At 38.4% G+C, this 19,385-nt stretch overlaps 1 protein-coding gene across 5 annotated transcripts in view; it reads right to left on the bottom strand.

Annotated features, from left to right (window-relative positions):
- Positions 1-467: 467 nt before the first annotated feature.
- Positions 468-19,385, bottom strand: part of AP1S2 (adaptor related protein complex 1 sigma 2 subunit) — a 33,991-nt gene continuing 15,073 nt past the window's right edge. The window contains exons 4-6 of one of the 5 annotated variants that reach the window (XR_657443.2): positions 16,286-16,380; positions 5,263-5,271; positions 4,276-4,323 (exon numbers count right to left, since the gene is read on the bottom strand). Coding sequence is in view for 2 of the 5 variants with exons in the window: in XM_009276870.2 (XP_009275145.1) it covers positions 4,276-4,323; positions 5,263-5,271 (57 nt within the window). In the remaining 3 variants the exon portion in view is untranslated. Of the gene's footprint in view, positions 4,324-4,677; positions 4,699-5,262; positions 5,272-16,285; positions 16,381-19,385 lie in introns of those variants that run through there. The other 4 variants (XR_657442.2, XM_009276870.2, XR_002086154.1 and 1 more) reach the window with 4 other exon arrangements.

Below are 19,385 nucleotides of genomic sequence, written 5' to 3' on the forward strand. Positions count from 1 at the left end.
TGTGCAGTGTGACTGGTAGCTGTGATTATCATTCACTTCCACATGCAGACTGTTTATTGCACAGAAATTGAGTGCTGTAGATCCGACATTTAGTTTGCATTTGTTAGCATGAATTCAACCAGTTTTCTAACTTCAGAGTTCATATATTTCAGTATTGTTTCCCTACTTCATAATCTTAAGTAGCGTTATATGCATGGTTTTGTGTTTCCTTATTAGCCGAGTGAGCTATTTATTCTGAAGAGACAAAGAGACTAGAAGTTCTTAAATGTTAAGCTCAATTCTTTTTTTTCCAAAGGGGAGAAGCCCCAGAAGAACACAGAAAGGATTTAAATTTGCAAGGAATAGCTTGTTCTCACTGCGTGTTATTCTGCGTATTCTGCAGAAAAGGGCTTTATAAAGTGAATTAATACTGGCCAAGTTTTGTTTCGTTTTCAATGACTGCTTAAAAGCAGTGGCTTTCAAAATTCTTTTTTTTTCAGTTGTGGATTCTGCGAGGTGCTTTAGAGCGATTATGAAAGCGGGCATTTACACAGAGCTGCAAGAAGTTGGTTTGGGCAGCAGTGGGTCCCCCCGCCAGGGCCTGCTGGGCAGCTCATTTCAGTCGGGATGGGGAGCAGGTGCTGCTCCTACCCTTCTCCTGCGGGAGGAAGAATGCAGCCGAGCCGGGCAGCAAGGTCGCATTTTTCCAGTGGCAGAAGGGGGGAATAGTGACAGCGTGGTGGGAACTCCTGTAAGCACAGGCAGTTAAGCGTTACTGCCCAGCAGCACTTGGGCAGCTGGGAAGCGGGCTTGCCCCCCTCGCAGCAGCATGCCCTCCAGTTCTGGCTGGCGGCTGCTTCCACGCGATTGCCCTTTCTGCCTGTCCGGAGCAGCCACCCACCATCACCGGGTGGGGTGGGGGGGGAGGCGAGAAGGGGTAGCACGGGTCCACGTGCTGAATGCAAGGCTTTCGTTTGTTACGGAGGGGGGAACGAGCACACATGAAAAGGCCTTTCCTCTCTGGCCCGTCCCTTGCTTATAGGGCGGACTTACCCTAAGTAACTTCCCAGCTTTATGTCCTTTGACGAAAGCGCGTCTTTCTCAGATTCAGTTTTGCATTACCACATTCAGCGTATCAGAAATGGCCCTGAGGTTTACCAGTGACATTCCTGTGCGCTAAATAACATTTTTTCAAAAGAAATGCAAGAGCCTGCTTAAAGATGCTATTGCTTCCTGTCCTGGATCAGCACTTCTTAGAAAACATGGAAGTCGATGCTAGTTAATAATTTAAAAGCTTAATTTACTTTCTTACATCACCTAAAGAGCAGGGCTGATTTTGCTTTCACTGTAAGTGCGTTGTAATTAAAATAAACCCCTATTATTGCACATATCCTTCTATTCAGCACTGACATATCAGCTGAATTCAGTATCTATCTCTGATTTAAAAAAAAAAGATACAACATCGACAAGTTACACTTCAGTGAGCTACGAGACTGATTACAAAGCAAGCCGTACAAGCATAACCCATGGCACAGGGTAACTTAAAGGCAGCCACAGGGCGACGGCCATCACGGCATTAACTCCAAAGGCACAGCAGACGTTTAGGAAGGCCTCTCCAAGTTAAAGACTAAGATTCAGTGAAGAAGACGCTCGAGCCAACAATCACCTGCCTAAACAATCCAGAAATTCTAATTGATTCTTTAGCTCCCCCCCTCGCCTCTTCCCCGTAAGGTAGGAAATCTAAGAAACGAAATTTCATTTCATATTGAAGAAATGCCCTAAGATGGTAAGTTTTCCCCATACTTTTGCTGATAACATCAACCAGCTCAGTTCTTTTAGAAAGCTGAAGAACAGATTAATCTGAGAAATTTTTGGTTGAGACTAGGATCGTGAATGTTGCATTAACTTGCTGGTAATTCCATTTAAGGAACTGAATATGGAGTTTGTATTATCCAGAACCCTCTCTCAATCAACATGTGGTTTGTTTTAATTTTCAAATGAAGTGGCACTACCGCATCAATTTAACATACGCTTTAATAAATCTCATGTTTAATGTGGTAAGCCTTCCCAAAACTTGCTAATTTATTGCTTTCTGTACAATTTAAATGGATGTAAATAACTAATCTTGGACACGGTATACTCACATTTTTTAATAAAGCGCTCAAGAACAGGTTAAGCACTGTAATAAAATTTCCCTTTTTTTTTAAGCTAGCACTGAGTAGCCTCTTCTTTCCTCCGCAGAAACCAGAATTAATTACATATAAACACAAAGCAATGGTGTAAAAATGGACATTTATTACAACTAAACCAACGTGACAGACAGAGGTCAAACAGTTTATTTGTCACAATCACAACAAAGCTTAATCCAGCCGAGCACATACAAGTGACAGTGTAAACTTTAAAAACATGTTTAACACATAGAAAATCGCTTCGGGTTTGCCTTAAGGTAATTCTACCACTACAATCTCACGCACGGGGTCATTCTGCTACCACTTGAACCTCATCTATCCCTGCACGTTCCGCGCTGGGGAAACGCACACCACGGCTTTTGCGTGCCCTAGGTTACAAACGGTCTCCGGCAGTCGGGTGGGGTTAAATCCCAGAAAGGGCCCAAGCAGACAAGTTCTAACACCGAGTTCACAGGCTCCAGCCTGGCACTGCCACGGAAGCCTGCAGACCCACGCCTGCCCCAGCCAGCCCTTCTGCTGCCACGAGCATTTATACTGGGGTCTGGATGGGGGGACTTGCAAGGGGCCACGCCGAGCCCTTCCTGGTGGGTGAAATTTAACATAGATCGCATCAAGCCCACAGCCTAGCTCTCCAGATGGCCGTGTAAATGCTTGCGCTAGCAGTGTGCGACTGCTTCCAGCAACAACGCCAAAGCCAAGTTCTGTGAAAACGCAGCACTACTTACTCACTCAAGTGAACAAGCCAAAACACCGACTCCTAGAGCCAAGTTATGGGGAGGGAGGAGAGGGGAACAGCCCCGCCGCCTCAGGGACCGTGCCGACGCACCGCAGAACTTGGCTACTCCAAAGTGTGGCACTACCTCCTCAAAACTCAAAAGCATACATGAATTGAATCTCCTCAAGTGAAACAGGTGTAGTTTATAATTACTGAAAGTCTGCTAGAAGTGTCAAAATATTACTTGGTATCACTTCATGTGATTTGCAGTGAATCTACTATACAAATCTAATATTTAAAAGCTCTCGCTGCAAAGTAGTTGGTTCAACTGTACATCACACAGGTGTTTCGTAAAGGATGTGCCACACCTTAAAAGGTGCAAGTCAAGAAAAGCAGTTAAAATGACATTGACACTTAGTGCGGTGGTTTTTTTTTTTTTAAAGGTACCTATACACCCATTAAAGCATAACTATAAACCACCAATAAATACAAATTAATTTGAAGAGTTTGAAAGAAAATAATGAGAAGTCCCTTCCGTAAAGCTCCTTCTTTCCCATCTTCAAAAGTATCCAATTTTCATTATGCACCTCTCTGTACAGCCAGGAAGCCTATCTCCTTTCTTGTGTTTATGTTCAGAGCAAGCTAATATCAGATCTAAAAAGAGTTTCCTTATTTGGAATTTTTTTTTTTTTTTTTTTTTTGCTACATGCATTCCCTTTTTAGTATAGTAACTCGCACAGTTTTGCTCAAGGTAGCTACACTTAAATACACCTTCATTTCTAGTGAGTCGATCAGTTTGCAGTTTTCTTGCAAAAAGCAGTATCGCCTTAACAGTTTTTACCAGTTTGATATGCAGATCCTAACAGGATTCTTTGGTATAATGACAAATTCAGGAGTAAACAGGTATTTCCAATCTTTATGCATCAACTGAAATAAGCAGAATTATCACAAGTGGTGACTAAAATGTCGATGAACAAAAGTCTTTGGTTGCATAAACACAATTTCTACACCGTAACATTTCATATTTGGAGTTGTCCATGTAGTTTCTTTTCATTTAGATATGCTATGTCATAATGATACATTTATTTCCTGAAGTCAAGTTTGCTTATAAAAAACAGTACACTTATTGAAGTCAAATGCAATCTTCCCCTAAATGCAGTGAAGGGAGACACTGAGTCAATTTAAATCTAATTCCCTTTCATTTATGATTTTTGGACTTCAGTTCCTGGTTCCCTTTTCAAAGGAATATTTTTCTTGTAGGCCTGAATGAAGCAGCTTAGCAAAACAGTAATACTGACAAACAGCATCTTACACCATTAGCTAAACATTACAATGAAGGCAGTGAACATTTACAGTATGAAACACTGAGATGTCATCAGCTGAAGTGAAGACTTATGTCAATCCAATTTCTTCAAGTACACTACGTGGGGTCTCTGCTTCCTACGGAGGGAAAATGTGAGACAGTGGTAAATGGACCCTGTGCTTCCACTGAACAGTACCAGACATGAGTTAATACGAAAGATGCTTAATTAAAAAAGAAAAGCTAGAAGACATGAAAATATAAGAGTACTGCAGTTTGTAAACATGGTATTAGCTGCACTTCTCAAAGAGCTGTTAATTAGATTGTCACGGTTCACAGGAATAGCTGGCAGATTTTATTGCCCTTAAGCGCAATAAAAATAAAGCAATTCGGATGTACCAGCAGGGAACAAATCACAACCCAGTAACAGAGATATGAACTGGGGAGGGATGGGGAGGCATCTTGCAATGGAGTCAGTGATTTTTGTGGTGAATTGTTTCATGGGTCTCAAAAATCTGTTAGGGAAGACTGAGTAAACGGGTGAATGAAATGACTGATGCAACTAAGATACAGTATCCCTTCAGCTCTTTAATAAAGAGCCTAGATTTTTTTACACTGGTCCCACGCTTAGTTCATGTGTGTAGGACCGGTGTAAAAAACCTTAGTTCAAACCAGGTCAAGGTACCTTGGTACACCTGGTGTCGATAAATCGACCCCCACAGAAGCGGAGGAATTGCCAGGATTGGAATTGTATTATTCCACACCAGGCATAAAGTTTCAGGTTAATTCTCATCTTAAAAAGCTTTGTTTATATTCAGAGCAATTTGTTGAATACAAAATTCGAAAGGGTTATCATCAGTTTTGTATTCATTATTCCTATAGCATCTGAAAAGAAACAGTAGTTTAATTAGAAACATTAGGCTGTCCTTTTCCATAATTATTAATAATATCACAGTAAATAAAAAGGCATACTGTGTCCTTATGGAAACAAACTGGTATAATATCACAGTAAATAAAAAGGGATACTGTGTCCTTATGGAAACAAACTGGTCTAGTATCCAGAGTATGAATAAACTTACTTTAGCATCCTAAAACAAGACATGTCATGAAGCAGAAAAAAAAAAAGCAGAAAATAGTTAAGGCAGCAAACAAATTATTTTTCAACTGCTTTCTAAATATTTATTAAAAAAGCTTGTCAGTAAAATACATAATTAAACGCCTTAAATCTTGCAAGTAACAGCAGAACATTGTCTTTATCAACCTTGACTATGTAGCACAAAATGATCAAGTTTACAATCCTCATTCAGTTCATTTGTAAGATGATTTAGTACTGAAGGAACAAGCTACGATGTTTTAAAGGCAACTTCATTTGAAATAAGTCAGTGCTTGGAACAGGCCACCTCTGAGCACTTTGAGATGGCTTCCAAAATCCAGCAGTAAATAAGAAATTGCAAGAAAAAGGCAAGTTAAAACCCGAAACAAGATACTCTGTGTATTACAGATGTAGTGGGTTTTTTCTCACCAATGCAATACTTAAATATTCTTCAAACTGCAGTGACCTTGATAAAGCCAGACAGGATGGCAGGATTAGATTTATGTGTGTGTTTTAACACAAATCCCCCAAAAGGAGACACAGATTGAAGAAAAGGCTATGTAGCATTTTTAATATAACCTGTCGTATTACATTCCCAGATTACTTTGTTGCATTCATTTTAGAGGACATGTGTCTCCCCTGTCCACCCACTTAAAGCATTTTACTCAAGAAAATCCTACATTCTTAACTACAGCAACAGAACTCAGAGTATTCTAACAGAATATAACTTCTCAAGCATTTCAGGGTCTTGAAAATATTTGTAATAAACAACTTTTCACAGTTTTAAATTGATCAGACAGCACAGGACACTTACAGTTACTCAGTGGTGAAACAGGGTATTTACTAAATTACCTGAAAAGAAAATTGCTCAATAGCTATGAAGAAATACAGTGCACTGCTGCTACTATCTTCAGAGCAGTTTAGTATTGTCATCTCCACTGCCAATTCAAAGTTGTAGGTAATTTTCACCAGGCATATACTTAAAGATTAAATTTCTTCAAGTAAATCAAGGTCATTGGCTAACAATGAATTGAAAGCAACGTATTTCAAGGACACTGGCTACTTGTCCACAGATACCTCACCACTCAAACTCAGTAAGATTTTAATTTTTTAATACTACAGCAGTAACCTTGAGACAGACATGCCTTCTTATGTGCATAACAACAATATAAGCTCAAAAGGAACACCTAAAGGCTAATGTGTTTTGCTAGAGGAATAATTTCATCGATTATGACTTTTAAGAAACAAATAGAATGAATTATATTACATTTTGTTCACATTATTTGTTTTAGGAAGTGTCAAACATTTTATCCAATTGTTATGGAAAATGTTCTGCAGTATTATACACTACCTGCAGCTCAGAATCACCCAAGGCAAACAATGCAAATTTGAAGTACATCAGAACACAGATGAGGAAAAAAAGTCATTCACATGAGACAAAAATGCATGCAATACTTTATTTCAAACATGCCAGGAAAGCTAATTCATTACTTAGTCATTTAGAAGCAAGCAGCTGTATACAGATAACAAGAAAAACAGCATCTCATTACAGCTCAATGCACAGCATTTTAAGCCAACAGGCATGAAATAATGCAGGCTAAAGCAGCATTAACCAGACGTTCAAACACATTGTTAATGTCTTACAGAAAAAAGGCAAACTTGGAAATGGAAAACCACTCCTATGATCTTGTTTTCTAAGATTTCAGAATGCTGCAAGTTCAATCCAAATCTTTTGTCTAATCCCCTAAATCTCCCATTTTTACGTCAGTTTAACATTTGAAAGTAGTGCATTACCACATATAGTACATGGAACTAGCTGTTTGTCGTTAACCTCTGTAACTACCTCCTCGCTAATTGCATTTAAACAATTTTCAAAAACAGCACTGGTTTTAGGTTACAAATTATTCTCTTCTGCTAGGCAAACAGAAGATGTAATACATGTCCTCTCACTCTGCCCACACTTCTTAATTGAAGGGTACTTATCATATTCATCCTCGTGGCAGTTCTCTGATGCACTTAAAACTGGCAATGCCAACTGAAGGAGACATACTTCAACTATGCTGTTAATGGACTTAAAAAAAAAAGTCTTTCCAACCCTAACCATTTGTAAAGCATGAACTTGTTCTCTCCTTCGGTAGCAGCAACTGTTCAACTACTCACTAGAGTGTTTTGAACATTTAAATACAAGTGTTGTAACTTCAGATTTACGTAAGTCGTTCTCTTCGCCCTAATCAATTCTGCCTTCCTCCTCTTGTTAAGGTAAGTCACACTATTGTGCCAGTCTCAGAAAAGTATACTGGTATGTGCATCTTTAAGATGCAAGGTCTGTGTAGAATTGTGTGTAACATCATTTAATACTTGTGTGTATACACATTTCGCATACTACTACTCCTTCACTAGTTTCTCTGTAAATATGAACTTCATCTACAGGTTTTAAGTGTATGTTTAAATACCACCACAACTTATTTGAAAGATAAACACAGGTCAAGTAACGTTACAGTATAGGTGTTGCGGTATATAGATGTTTAGCTCAGAAAATTCTACAGAACTTTTAAGAATAAGACTTCAAGCTTACACACAATAAAAAGTTAAACCATATGCCAACAAGCACAAGTTTTGTTGAAATGAGACATGTGAAGAGACAACACTGTAAAACAGAGGGGGAAGAGGAAAGTACAACAGCAGAGAATGGTTGTGGTATTCTATTAGATTCAAGATGACTGGATTCACCAAGCTGATGATAATGTTCTGCCATGAGTAAGTCACAGGTCTATCTCCTCTGAAATTCTGCATGCATGATGAATGAAGCCATTTAGTACACTGGGACATTAAAGTATTCATGACGTGGCTACAAAAGAAATGTACATATTCTTATACATAACAGGAAGGCAGACAGATATGCAAGAAAACAAAAAGATTACCTCACTATTGTATCTCTGACATGAAAAGGACATTTGATACAGAAATACAGTATTGTATTTTTGACTACTCTAGACCTCGGGGGGGGGGGGGGGGGGGGGGGGGAACCATCATTTTACACACACACACACCCCCCCGTACTTGCATGCTGGGTCCAACAGGACATACAGGACAACGTCACACACAATTATTCTATTATCAAAGCTCAGAGTTTCTTCTCAGCCAAAAATTGTTTGAGGCTGAGATACTGTTCCAGAGATGGACCACCCTATAGATTTGCTCCATCCTAGCCTCTTCGGTAGACATCAGCTATCGGCTACTGTCAGAGACAACCCCCGTACTTGCATGCTGGGTCCAACAGGACATACAGGACAACGTCACACACAATTATTCTATTATCAAAGCTCAGAGTTTCTTCTCAGCCAAAAATTGTTTGAGGCTGAGATACTGTTCCAGAGATGGACCACCCTATAGATTTGCTCCATCCTAGCCTCTTCGGTAGACATCAGCTATCGGCTACTGTCAGAGACAAGACACTGGGCTAAGTGAACTTTTGACATCACCTACCATACCTGCTCTGATAAACACACATTGGTAACAGGCCTCTAGAACACGGTTGTGAGCAGCACCGTGCCAGGGTAGTACAGCAGTGGCATTACTTGCAACAAAAATTATCTATCAAAGAGTGCCTATTTAAAAAATGGTAGCTATCTGAGACACCTCTCACAACAGGCAAAGTTTTCTTTGCTTTTGAATTATGCCGCTGAACTTAATACTCTCTTATATTATTAGCATGAACATTAGTATACGATTTGTTGAAAGATGAGTTAGAAAGCAAGCAATACTCAATTTTCCGTATTAAAATCAGTGCCCTGAAGACAGATGAGGACATTTTTAGTGGTGTAATAGCAATTTAGGAGTATCAGCCCCACATACGCCCATTACACATCTTCCGAGAGGAAAAACAAAAGGCACAAAACAACTCTCTGCATATCAGTTACCATCTTTCATGATGTGCCAATTAAAATCTTCAATCTATTTTAGTATCCCACCCCCCAAAATTATAGAAGTCTTACAACAGAACTGAGAAAGTTCCCATGATTTCTAAACCTAACCATTTCCTCTGTGCCATCTCAGTTTATTCACACGTTCTAGCTTGTGTATTTTTAAATTCTAATCTCCAATTACAAAAAAGCACAACAAAAATATCCTAGAAGCTTTACAGGATTTATACTGCTTTTCAGTTTTAGTAATCAGAACATTATTCCATAGTAGTTAAAATTATTCTGAACAAGCCAACTACAAAATCCAGTAGTTCTGAAAATAGCAGCACCTATAGCTCAGTGACAGTTGCAAGTAAGTTATATGAAGTCTGCTGTGATTTTTGGTAGAACTCAAAAGAATTTGGTAGATAATAGAAAATTACAAATGTAAATTTTAACTCTTAAAACCTCTCTTACTGCTTAAGTCAAGCGTCAGCCTACATTAAAAACAAAACGCTGAGGCATATTCCTAACTGGAAAAGGAATCGCATGATGGTGGTACACAGTGCTAGCCCCAAGGAGTAGAAGCTTTGACTAAAAAGAAAATATTAACTCTAGAACTGCTGGAGCCTCCACAGACAAAAAATTCCCAGAGAGGTACTTATGGAAACCTTCTGCTTTACTTAACACTGCTGGCATGATACAGATTCATGAAGACAACTGAAAAACAGGCATAGTGTAACAATCTCAAATGCCCAATTTTTACGATTTCATATTTTCAGTTTTTACCTGGAACATATATGCACACATGTGACTGTGATTCTCCTCCTCCTTGAAAAAAAACCTCAAGTCTTCCAGTGTTTCACCACCCTTGGAAACCTGGAGCCATCAAAGGTGGTGTCTTCACTGAAATGCCTGTCAAATCTCATAACAGATTTCTCCTTAATTTTACAATGGCTCTCTGGACAGAAAGAAGAATGAGAGCAGCTCATTTTCTAGCACTCTTCTGAGGTTGATTACCATTCACTGTTGTTGTGTTCAAAGATTACCCCAGGCTGCACACATTCTTTAGCACACTCTTTGGCCTGGAAGCGCTGACCATGTTCCCTTTTACACAACTGGTATCAACAAATAAGGACATGGAAGCACTCGTGTTTATCCACTTGTTACGTTTCAGCACCTTCCAAACTTCTACTCTCCCCCACACACCCAGAGTATTCCCCACCCTGTTCATATTTTCAATGGTTTATAACTTGAGGAATTAACTGTCTTTGATGTGAAAATCCTGGTACACAAAATCAGATGATTGACTCAAATTACTGTTATGGTATTAGTGGCTCATCTTGACAGAAAGTTATTATCTACTGATAAAGCAAGATAAATTGTCAGATAACAATAGGAAGAAAATGGTTCTTTCACTCTTGGCGGCTATTTAGCTTACAGAACATGTAAACACCACCTGCAACTAGACTAGCAATAAACTGACATTGTAGAGGTGCATCTAAAAGATTAAATGGAAGACAACAGTAACTGAGATATGAAGTGATAACACAGCAATATTGTGAGATGGAAAACACTGCAGTTTCACCGAGAACTCTGTACCCCACTGAGGACGTCCAAGACCATCACGCACAGAGGGTCTGGCACTGTGGGCAGCCTGACCAACAAGAGAAAGGAAAATAAAGTTTTGACAAATTAGTTGCCATCACAGAACTACGGTATCTCACAAGCTCCAACTATGATGTGTTAAATCTTTTACTGTGTTCCCTGCCACACTGTCTCCAGAGCAGTTAGCCTGCTGGCCTGAATACCAGAAAAGACAATTTGGGGGAAAGGACAGATGCCAACTTCTACAATCAGTATCTAGACTACCTTGCCTTCCTTCTGTGGGACTCTGCAGACCTCAGACAACATCTGAGCCTGTAAAGCATGTCCTTAAGATAGCTAGCCATCTGGATCTAATGAGTTTATAAATGAGTTGATCTAGCAACTAGGGAAGAGGCAATGGTATCCTTACAGCACAATACAATGGCGAACTAACATGAAATACCCCTGAAAAATCATCACTTATTTAAAAATTTGGATGTAAATTGTTTATCTGACTTTAACACATAGGCCTTGGATCCTAGTTTTGCCAAAGCAGTAATAGCTCTACAATACAAGCTGTACATTGCAATTCCACAATGTTTTAAAGTTACTAGAATCCATCTTTTTCAAAAACTGACATCTGTGTTTACAACTCATTTTAAAAAGCTAATAATACTCTCTGAATTTGTCAGCCTGAGTCATTAGAGATTTTTAAATTAGAAAAATAGTAGAGTTGATTTGAGTCAACAGAACTATTTAGCTAGCCCAACCCAAATGACATTTTTGTCAGCCAACTTTGTCATGACCCAAACTAATTAAAAATCATAATCAAACTAAAATTAGAAGGGACTTCATTTAATCCAGTCCCCCAAACAGCATACCTGTAACATTCCTGGGAGATGTTTAATCTGTTAAAGGTATCCAGTGATGGAAACTTTTCAGTGCCCTCCAGGCAATCTTGCTTAAATGCTTCATTATCATCACCACTGGAAAATGTGCCTAACATCTACTTTGAAATTATTTTCTTGCCGTAATATAAGCTATTTTATGTCTGTAGTGGACAAGAAAACAGTCAATTTCCTCAAGCAAGAGAGAGACAAGAAATTATTTATGCCTACACCAAACAGACTCAAGTTCAGTGTTTTGCAGTGCTGCCATTTTACTGACATCACCACAAAGCAGTGACACAGACTTCATGAATACTTGGCACGCCTTCTTTTTCAGGGAAAGTTCGCTTAGGTTTTTGCTTTAACTTCTTTCCCATCAAAACCAGTACAAAGCCTATGAAGGCATGCCATGTTAAACTGCAGGCAAAAATTACAACTGCTACTTTTTGATAAAAGCTTGGCTTTTTTTCCCCCAGCATCTAAACAAACCCCAAGCTAGAACAACAGACAAGATGCGGGACCATGGAGTGCACAGCAGTTTGGGAACAATTCTACAGAAGCAGGCTATGGGGAAAAGAGAGAGAAGGGATGAGGGTTTCTGTTTAGAAACATGAAGTTCTTACAGTAGGAAGAGATTAACATTTAACAAGCACTTCTTTAGCAATGCTTCAGAAGCAATTACTTTTACACTCTACTTCTGAATCTTTATTAGGAAATATTTCTAATGAAAGGTTGTTTTAGGAAATTGCTGCTGTTCACTTGCCTTTTCAGGGATTTCAAAATAGTAGAGTATCTGTTTCCCAATCTGTGGTTAGCTAACTATTCAGAAACTCCAATTACATGCTTATTGTGAAAATTCTACTTTACTTTCAAAGGAGAGCAAAATATTTTCTCAGAGAACCTAGAAACACCCACAAGGTCTTGAACATGTTCAAAGACAAATATTAACTATGATGCTGTTCAAAAACAAAGAACAATCCTACATCAATGCCAACTCCAAGATCTTATCTGCAGCTTCCTATACAGAGAGGACAAAAAAAGAAATCTTCAAGATTGGTGCAAATTAGTCAACACAATACTCAACTAGAGTCTGAAACAGCAACAGTCGTCATGCAAGTGTTGCTCAGCAAAACATCCGAGCATGTGCACGCACTTCGGCTCTACAACATCACCTCAACAGACCAGAGCAGGAGGATATGACATAAGATCAGCAGTGGCCTGCCTCCCTCTCAAAAGCAGAAGAAAAATATCAGTGGAAACTTCATGTACTGTAACTGGATAATAGTGGGTGCTTTCTGCTTCTTAGTTGCTGTTCTGATCTGCTGGATCAGAGGTGATAATCGCTCCAGGAGGCAGTGCTTTATACCTGCCAATCAGTTGCTACACAGTGAGCTATGAAGAATTGACAGTCTAATCTTTAAGGGTAAGGATGGTTCTAAGCATCCACTGGAGGCTCCACTTCCCCACCACAAAAACACAAATGCTTTAAGCGAATACTACTGCTGAATATTTTGTATTGTGAAGCTAGAGCCAAAATTATTACAAATCACTGAGTTCTCTATCAGATAATCCTATGTATCTGTATGTTCGGCAGTTTGCCAAGCTACGCACATAAGGATTCATTAATATTTTCTTCCATTTTCTTCCAGCACTGCAGCTACAGGTTTGCATTACTTACTCCCCCTCTGCTTAAGGAACCATTTCTTAAGCTGCAGGGCTGTATCTTTGAAGGGACGACCAGAATATACTGCTGTAACAAGCCATGTCACGTCCAATATCATTCAGCTTCCATGGCAATGGCATTTAAGCATTCCCCTTCCCTCCTGTTCCTGCAGCACTTTGCCACCTTATAGTTGTTTGGACAAATGTTTGCAGGGCCAAGTTGTAAACAGGGAAAAGAAAAGCTGCTGACTATATGTTTTTAGAAACGAGCAATTTAAATTGGATCAGTTCAAATGGATCTGAAATCCAGTTCTAGAATGGTCATATAAATAGTTTCTCTGGCACAAAGGAAAGAGGGAGGGAAAGGACAACTGAAAACTGCGTAAGTCAATACTGCTGCTGAAGCTCCTTGCCACACTCCTATGACTCAGGCCATCAGCAGGGGTACAGCATAAGACAGGTAAATTAGAACTTACCTAACTATGGTAGCTGACTTCAAAGCAGACAGGAGTCAAGCCAAGATACGTGGGCAACACTGGCTTTTTAAAACGCTTAGATACACTGGGAATTGTTAAAAATAAAAAATAATTTAAGTTACGCTATTAGCTTTAGCAAAAGTCCTGGCTGCCACCAAAAGCAGCTGCCTTTTTCTTCCCTTTTCAATGCTACTGCTTTCCTCTTCCTGGCACTTCCCTCATTCTCCCCTGCATATTCTCAAATTTTAGCTAACAAGCTAGGAGCCACATAATCACAGGGCAAGTGGATCAACACAAGTGCCACCACAAAGGTGGCAGCAGGAATGGATCTGGCCTTCTCAACAATAGTCACTGTCAGCATGGTTTTAGGTGATGAGGAAACTGCACCCTGACTCAAGACCATGACTTTACCACCTGTAAACTGCTCTTGATAGAACGCTTAAGTTCTATTCAGTAGAACTTGAGTGTACAATAAAAAGATTTCACCCTGTCTAATTGCATCCACTTAGGTTTTTCAACATTATACAAGGCTTACCTTAAATGTAACCAAATTCTGTATGGAATAGGCTACTTCTGAACATGTGGCTTATTACCCTTGCCATACAGCACATGTAGAACTCAACACCCTAGTTTACAAGCAAATCTCCCTGAAACAGCCCTCAAAAACCGAAATTCTACTCATTCAGGGCTTGTCTATGTTTGATAGAGTAACACAGATTAAGTACTTTGAAGCTGTATAACTATTCGTTAAATACCAGGTTAATGCAAGCACAGAAGCTATGTAAGTCAAACTCCTCCCCTTGCCCAAAGACAACCTTCTTTACCTCAGGAGATCTTTCTTTACCACAGATGATCTTCATTCCTATATTCAAGCTGCAGTTCCTTCCTGCAGGCAAACCATCCCCATCTCTTATTACATGCAACCACCTATCTGTCCCTCTCCACTCACCCCAGCAGATGCCATCCCCGTTTCCCCATATTCTGTGGAGTCATGACAAATGTGTAAATTAAGCTCTGTACATAATGACTATTCCTTCACTCCTTCCAGGGAACAGTACAGGCCAGAAAGAAGCATCCCCTGGGCAGCTGATAATGCCACTGTGTTTAAATTAATGGGGACAAAGCACATTTTTTTCAACTAAAACTCAGCCCCATACATAGAATTCATCAGGGACATACTGTAGACAAGTAAACTGAAGTCACACAGAATTTTCTGAGCCTGAGCTTGCATGTTCCAGAACTGGTCTTTGTAGCCATCTAAGACAAGAAAAAATATTACGACTCCTAAGAAAAAACTCTATGCTTAGCATAGGTCCCAAACAATATAAATACTTTTTGAAGTTTTAATCACAAGGAAACTTACAGTCGCAGTATTAATACTAACCTCACCATGAGAATCACACTCTTTGTACATGAACTTGTTATCATGAAGAGGAGAGAAAAAGCAATAAACATGGGGAAAAAACTGTGGAAAAAACCAAGCTTGAGCATTTAGGTTTTCTTATCGTTGTTTTAGAATATGTCCAAACTCATGTAAGAGATTCTATTTTGAACAAATGACTTGTTGGCTGCCCTAATTCTACAGGTCTAATACACAAGCAGGTTATTAGCTACTCTCCACTCCCCAACACAGATCAACAGCTGTATCATATATTAGGTAACTTTTAAATGGTAAAAAAACCCAAACACCAACAGTGAATTTGGTTTTGAACATGTTACAAAATATTTTTGCCTGTTATAATAATTTTCTTTTGTTTGGAAACTAAATCCTGATATTTATAAAGCTGCATATGAAATTAGATCTATTACTGCAGTTCCACATTACAAAAGCCAATTTGTTTACTGAACTACTTGTTTATCATGACATCAAATAAGCAGCTGACTAATTAAGTTTTCTCCAGCAATTCATTTTCATGTGTGTTTTAAACTTGCCTTATGTAAAATAAAATCTTACCTTTATTAGTAGGACTGCCACAATGTATTCCACTTACGCTTTGGACAAAAATATGTTGCAATGCACTATATATGCAAATAAGCTTTGTTCTGTCATGCAGCATCCGGCACCTGATAGACAGTCAATTGCAGCAGCACCCAGCCTTTTTAGGGCCCATTTTCTTTGCACAGCAGATGTAAACAGCTCATTTTCCAGTAAATACACGTTTACATGGGTTGATTGTAAGTAAACAAAGCCAAACATCTGTTTAGTTATTAGTTTTGGTATCCATTTCTCTAACTTGCATTATCCCACTTAATTATCAACACCAAAGAAAGCTAGTAGAAGTCAGACACTTCAAGTTGATGCGGTTAGTACAAAAAAGAAAAATAAAAGGGAACACTCAAAGCACTCTTCAAAGACCATCATGCAAGTGTTGCAGAAAGTTAAGCCCATCACCCATTTTCTGTTTACCCTTTGCAAGGACTTAATTACACGTGCAGCAGTCTTTGCATAGCACCCATTTAATCCATGCCACCAAAATGGTAAACTTGGTAGTTACCAATCATTTAGATGGGGGTCAAAAGGGCTAATGCCTTAGATTGCTCTTAATCATAAGATATCCTCAGACAAACCTCCCCAGTCTTCATTCTGGCTCTACAAACACAAAATCAAGCAGCAGTGAAAATGTAATACCAACTACTTATTTAAAAAAAAACCAAAACAAAAAACCCAACACCCACCCAATTATTTTACAGCTTATTTCCATTCAAAACAAAAGTTAGAAAATATTCTAAACTACATACAAAAGTAAATTCAGTTATTTCACTCAAATATGTTTCAGCTATTGTTATTCTTTAAGTTAATACAATTTTATTAGGTCCTACTAAAAGTCCACTGTTAAGAAAGCAAACAACAGAAATGCATCAGTAAAAAACATCTGTTCAAAGACTCCAAGTAGATGCATTAAAAAACCTCTTAAGTTTACTTTTCATTTCTTAACAAGATAAAGGATATTAGTACCTTAAAAGATAAGTTCTAGAGAGTTGTTTAGAAAGATTCACCTGTGCTTGAAGGAATATTAATTCAAGGATTTTTTCTTTTAAAAGAGAACTTAAGATCAGTTGTTCATTATTATAAGATTGAGAGCGTAATACAATAGGATGCTACCAAATTTACATATATTTAATTCAGTGACTAAGTTTCACACAGTATTATCACTAACATTGATATCAAAGTAAGATTTGTTCCATGAAGGGAAATAAGAGTTTCATTCAACTTATCTGCCTACCATCCCCGAAGTAATTTAAACAATTTAATTCAAGAGCTATGTAATCGTATTTACTATTAAGTCATCATTGTTACTTGCTGAGCTGTATGTGATAAGCCAGTCATTTTCATGCAGTAATGTCTGGTGCAAGAAGTTGAACATTTTCGCTTTAATTCCTCTGTTAATGAAACACACTTAGATTTCTCAAAGAATTGTTAACAATAGGTCTTCTCAGACTTTTTTGTTGCCTTTTTAAAATAAAAGTTTCAGCATAAGGTTTAAAATATATACACTTTTAATGCATTTTGATATCCATAACCAGAACTACTACTGTTGCTAGACAGCTTGGCAACAAAAAACATAGCTTCTCCCTTAAAAATAGTAAATAAAAGCCCCAAAACACATACCAGCAACGTGCCTGACATCTGTACAACACACAGATAAGACCACAAAGAAATGAGAATCTAAGAACTGAGCACAATGGGATGCCTCCTGGGGGCATTCATATTCTTTTCACCTACTATTCTGTGGCACTCTAAAACCACCTTCACAGGTAGCGAGAATTTTAGGAAAGGGTAGTAGCACTGCAACATGACATATCATCTCAGACAATTCTCAGACAGAGTAAAAATGGAATTTTCTCCTCACTATCTCAAGGTTCAAACATTAACATTGCTCTTTTCAGCATTGTGCCAGATTCAGGGAACGTGTTCTATTAAAATGCAGATTAATGCGCTCATTCAGAAAGAGCATCTAATTTTGAAGATAAGATACTCCTTACTGTCAAGCAGTCTTCTGCAATTCTTCATTGAATTTATTATGTTTATTGACCAAAAGCACACAACTAAGCTCCTGAAAACAGCTATGGCATATGCAGCAGTGCTAAAATTTTCATCGTATCACCCTGATGCAGTGCTTCTACAGACAGCAACAGAAGACTATCGCTGGAGAAAAATCCGTCAGTTCAGTGTACAGATAAGAAATACACCCTTAATAGAATTATAACCTATGAGGAGCTTGGTGTACCATTAATACAGCCCCAACAGTTCTACAAGAATTGCTTGTATCAATGAATGATCAACTTCATAGGTAGTTTTGTGAAGTGGATGTTGTTGATCACTATTGGAATTCACAGAGAGGGTACTGAATAGTTATCAGACAGCAAGGATTTCACTTATACTAATTTGTCTTACTTATAATTGAAACTTCCTAATGTTTCAATTTGCACAGCTGACTGAATGCATACTTAATACTTATATGGAAGACTCCTTCCTCACAACTTGTTCAGTCTTAAGAACTTCCAATCAGCATTTTGATTTCTTTAATAAGATCACTCACATCTCACATGCATACACACTAAACAAAAAAGTCAGGAAAAAAGGAGAATATTATGGAGACAGATTTACTAAAACGGTATTTTAAAGGTCTGAACAAAAGCTGCTCAGGTGAAAAGCCGACTGCTTTCTATCATTTACAATTCATAAAACCAAGGACAGATTAAGATTTGACAACACGTTTCTGGAAAGACAACTGGATTTCTAAAGCATTTAGAAATCACAGCCTGCAAATCTATGATAAGTCCTAAGCATCATGACACATCCAGAAAAGCAAGAAACTTCACAAAGAATGTCGAGATACCGAACTGCATTTTTTCCAAAAAGAATCAAGAGACTCACATACAGATCAGTAAAATATTTAAGTTACCAGAAAAAAAAGCAGCCTGAGAATGGGAAGGGGGTGAAGTATGATACAATAACTTCCTGGATACTCAATGCTGCTTTTTCAAGACAACATTTAAATCTGAAAAGGTTAACTTCCCCTCCCCCCCCATTCCTACTTGGGAGAAAAAGAGAGATGCAGGTTCTACTATTGATTTTCTGGACCAATTCCTATTGCTTTCAACAGAAGAATATGATTTGGTAGGCATTTGCAGAAAAGCCTACTCCACAGTACGAGGAGAGTCCATAAACATCTATTAAAAATATGGAAACACCTTTGATATCAAGGTTTACAGACCTGTCTGCTACTATTAAATTTGCAACTAGTTGTCTTTAGAGGTTTGTTCCAAAGAGAAGCAATGGTCCTATGATTCCTGATCACGTGTATTCTTACAGTTCATTCCATCTAAAGTCCAGCTGAATTTATACTAGGTATTTATGAAGCTATGAGATTACTTCTTAAAAAACTGTTGGCAGGTTTTATCAGTGATTTTATAAACTCAATAGTCTATAGTACTGTCAATGACAAGCAAGATAGCCATAAACATATGTATATATGAAGTCAGAAATACAGTTCTATGAAGATTTTAAGTCATTTTTTACTTGAACAGAGTGGTACGAAAAGTGAAGTAATTAACACAAGACATACACAAAGAACAGACGATAGCATGACA

Source organism: Aptenodytes forsteri, unplaced genomic scaffold, assembly GCF_000699145.1.
Source record: "Aptenodytes forsteri isolate BGI_AS27 unplaced genomic scaffold, ASM69914v1 Scaffold273, whole genome shotgun sequence".
Taxonomy (NCBI): domain Eukaryota; kingdom Metazoa; phylum Chordata; class Aves; order Sphenisciformes; family Spheniscidae; genus Aptenodytes; species Aptenodytes forsteri.